The following is a 4044-nucleotide window of genomic DNA, read 5'->3' as shown; positions in this document are numbered from 1 at the left end:
AAGGCCAATTTGCGAGGTCTGAAAAGACAAAAAAATTGATGCCCCTAATGCTAAAAATTCAAGTGTCCGCCCTCGCAATATTGGACTGAGCCAAGTATATATAGGCTTATCTTTGCAACCATGGTTAAATACAGAGCAATATATAGACTAGTATCTTTATCTTAAAGACGGTTTGCCTAGCACAAAAGCTTCAAGTTTCGTTTAATATTATTTTCTTGTATGCAGTGTGGTGAAAATTTAAATATTTTGTGATATTAAATTCCAAACAAATCATAAGTCATTATCGACAAAAGTTCCTATAACCATTCCAACATGTCATATTTAGATTCACGATGACAATAATAGACCAATTGGCCGTGTTTAATTAGCTCCAATTAGTTGACTTGATTCTGCCTAATTTTTAAGGTAGCCTCCCTAACTGGAAAAAGATGAAAACTTCGATTGTGGTCTATGGTGCTAGAGCATTGAATAAAAAGAAATTAACAAACATTGTTGATATAAATATTATTCAACCAAAACATTGTATATTTGCATGTAATTCTGCCATAAGAATTTCATGAGTAATAGTTGTTATGGCTGCCAGTGCATCATCTGTTATGAACTCTTCCCGACGGATTGGGGTAGAAGTGCATGGGATGATTAAGAAAAACTATGTTTCTTCTTGGGGTTCAAATTAAGGCTCCTAACAAAGTAAATGTTACCAAAGTTGGTGCTATAAATTGGAGCATGCTCTTTCCTACAGTTAAAACTATTCCCATGAAACCAATGATGATGCTCGGCAAGGAAAAAAAGTATCCAAAGTTGGTTCCGGATCTTGGTTTGGGGAGTGTGGTTAATGATGACCGCATATTTGGGCAAAAATTTTGTATTAGATCATATGAAGTTGGGCCAGATGGAACAGCTTCAGTAGAAACACTAATGAATCTTTTCCAGGCGTGTTAAATGGATTCTTGTAGCTATATGCCTTTTCGTTTGTCTATGTGTTGATTGGTATATACATATGTTATTTAAAATCTCAATTTGGATTCACAGGAAACAAACGCTAATCATTTGAAGACATTTGGATTCCTCGCTGATGAATTTGGTTCTGTGGATATGTCAGAGAAGAACCTAACCTGGGTGACGATAAAGATGCAAATGATATTGGACCGTTATCCAACTTGGTACCATGCTAATCTTCTTCAATATGTAATTCTTGGTTAACTAAAACTCTATCATATAATTGTTGTCGGTTGGAGGAGAATAAGGTTTATCGATATGAATCCGAGATCAGCTTGAAGGATCGTGTGATCACTCTCCGAATCTTATATTTCGAACCTATGCATTGGTTACACAAAATTCAGATTATGCAGAAAATCATTCAACCAACAGTATCCTATCAAGGCATGATATGAGACCATGAACTAGGGTTTTATAAAATTCAAATTCTTCTGATTACCAAAGATAAACACCGATCAGTATTAAATGCCGATTTTATTTTAAAAATAACAGTTGACGGTTTCAGGTAATTATCACGAAATATAATCCAAAAAATAATATTTTCCACGGTACCATTTTAACAAAATATGGGTTGGCGGGACCCCGCCAGGGGCGCAACCTCTCTTATGTCCCCCTCTTAACTATTCACCATTTTGTCGAACCGAAATCAAACTCTGTTTTATACATAAATGCACTCCACACCACCTAACTTCTCAAAAATCAAGAATTTAACTCCATTAGTAATATGTAAATTCTATTATATTAATATGACCAGGTCACACTAGTGGAAGTTGAGTAGATCATTAATATCGCTATCACTTAATAATGGCTGTGTACAAGAAAGTGTCAGGTTGAGCTTATTAGCATATGCTCAAATCTTTTACAGGGGTGATATTGTTCAAATTAATACATGGAAAAGTGCGTACGGAAACAATGGTGTTTCTTCCAATTTTACATTTTGTGATTGCAAAACTGAAGAGATATTGGGAAGAGCTTCAAGGTATAAATCTTTCCTAACATGAGGAATTAGAACTTGGTTGTGGTAGGTCTTGTTTTTATTGATGGCGATTTCTTGTAGCATTTCGGTGATGATGAACAAAAAGACAAGAAAGTTATCTAAATTTCCAAATGAAATACGGGCTAAACAACAGAAATACTATGTGGATACACCGGCTATTGTGGAACAAGACATTACAACGTGGTCAAAAGGAAATGAGATAATTAAGGACCACATTTGCAAAGGTTTAATGGTGAGTTTGTCCTTTAGTGAAATGTTGCCTATAGCTTATTTACTGCTTACATGACTTGGATTCTTTGTATACCCTAATATCAGCCACGATGGAGCGACTTGGATATTAACCAACATGTGAACCATGCGAAATACATCAGGTGGATCCTTGAGGTAAATGTCTTGTCTTGCAATTAAAGGATGAATGAGGTATATATGCCCATCCAACAATATATTAAGATATTGTGTTGTTATTGTAGAGTGTTCCAAGGACCATTTCGGAGAATTACGAGATTGAGAGCATGACTCTAGAATACTATCGAGAATGTACTGCGGACACTGTTCTGCAATCTGTCACTTCAATATTGGCCAATCACAAAGGAAAAATAGCTATGGATGACATTCATTGCCAGCATTTGCTTGAATTCGAGATTGGTGGGGAGATCCTGAAAGGAAGGACTAGATGGCGGCCAAAACGCAAGAGTGGCGATGCTCGAGTATTGATTAAATAGTTCCCTAACGAAAGTGACTAAAACCAAATAGGGTGATAGCCGAGTAGCATTACAAAGTCTCCTCCGCCTACCAAAATGTGCTTAGGTTCATGATCTTACCTAAATGATTGTAACTTTGAAACTCACGTAATGGATGTGCTTATCTTCTTTAATTCTTGCAATTGTAAAGCATATTGGCTGTTAGAGATAAAAATCCCTTCTTAGATCTTGCAATCACAAGTAGTGGCGGACATACGAATATCTAGCAATAGTGGCGCCATGAAAATTCGAACAAATATAATAGGGTAAATTACACCAATCGTCCTTAGTGCATGTGCCAAAATGCATGTTTACATCATATTTTCAAAAATTAACTTAGACATTTTCTCATTTGTTTTAAACTTAAACGATTCATTCCTATTGATATGAAATGATTTTTTTTGCCCTTACTAATTCCTTTTTTCATTTTTTTTTATTTCTTTATCAGTTTTAAATTAAAAAAAATAAAGAAAGAAAGAAATATCCCCTCCCCTCCCCTTCCATTTGCCCAACTCCTACAACAAGATTCTCCACAGATTACGCACCACCACCTATCACCGCCTACACCTTCGACACCACCTATCAACACGAACACCTCCTCCAACCAAACCCCAATCTAAAAAACTTACACCTACCTTCTTCATTTTATATGAATCCGCCCATATACTGTTTATCGTCTTCTCCACATTGCACCTGCCATCATCCAACTATCACGTTCATGCCACCTCTTAGTACCATCTTCTACACACTATATTTCAAAGAGAGAAGGAGATATAAAGGGTTGATTTCGATTCCGACGGTGGAGCTCTATCTGAAACCCTAAGTGGTAGTTTTGAAACCTTAGGCGGCGACGATCTAGACGACGGTGCATAGTGGCAGAGGGACAGTGGTGGATTTCACATCGCAGTGGTGGTATTGATAGTCGATGGTCTCGACATCTCAGCTACTCATCTCAGCCACGATGGAGGCAGAGATATCGATCTGGACATCTGTCGAAACCAACAACGATGGAGATTGATAGCATTTGTTGACACCCTAGCCGATGTCAATGGCAGCCTACATGTGACGAAACCCTAGCTGACGGAGATCGGTTGTCGTGCATTGGTGACAACATAGATCAGTGACAACACCAAAGAAGAAGGAGAAAAAGGAGGAGTATTCCAATTGGAGAAGAAGGAAGAGAGAGAGAGAGAGAGAGAGAGAGAGAGAAAGATAGAGAGAGAGAGAGAGAAAGAGTATATGTGTGTGTATGTGCTTGTATTCAGATCGAAAAAGGAGGAGAGAGGGGGGGGGGGATGTGGTCTATCG

General features: G+C 37.6%; 1 protein-coding gene across 1 annotated transcript; it reads left to right on the top strand.

The window, feature by feature from the left end:
• The first annotated feature begins 546 nt into the window (after positions 1-546).
• Positions 547-2870, top strand: LOC145116388 (palmitoyl-acyl carrier protein thioesterase, chloroplastic-like). The gene is made up of 6 exons (XM_079052730.1): positions 547-933; positions 1033-1163; positions 1865-1978; positions 2057-2228; positions 2312-2380; positions 2467-2870. Exons 1-6 carry the CDS (start codon positions 652-654, stop codon positions 2716-2718), a joined length of 1020 nt encoding a protein of 339 aa, XP_078908856.1. The 5' UTR covers positions 547-651; the 3' UTR covers positions 2719-2870.
• The last annotated feature ends 1174 nt before the right edge of the window (positions 2871-4044 follow it).

Source organism: Lactuca virosa, chromosome 5 (assembly GCF_052849685.1).
Source record: "Lactuca virosa cultivar CGN04683 chromosome 5, Lactuca_virosa_CGN04683_v6, whole genome shotgun sequence".
Lineage (NCBI taxonomy): Eukaryota > Viridiplantae > Streptophyta > Magnoliopsida > Asterales > Asteraceae > Lactuca > Lactuca virosa.
The sequence above is the reverse complement of the archived record's forward strand: the minus strand, read 5'-3'. Positions and strand labels throughout refer to the sequence as shown.

What these genes read in the sequence shown, in the direction of transcription:
- LOC145116388 (XM_079052730.1), top strand. Translation starts at nt 652, where the DNA reads ATGTTTCTTCTTGGGGTTCAAATTAAGGCTCCTAACAAAGTAAATGTT. An exon ending in CACTAATGAATCTTTTCCAG is followed by an intron (nt 934 to 1,032) that starts GCGTGTTAAATG and finishes TTGGATTCACAG; the next exon opens with GAAACAAACGCTAATCATTT. An exon ending in TTGGACCGTTATCCAACTTG is followed by an intron (nt 1,164 to 1,864) that starts GTACCATGCTAA and finishes AATCTTTTACAG; the next exon opens with GGGTGATATTGTTCAAATTA.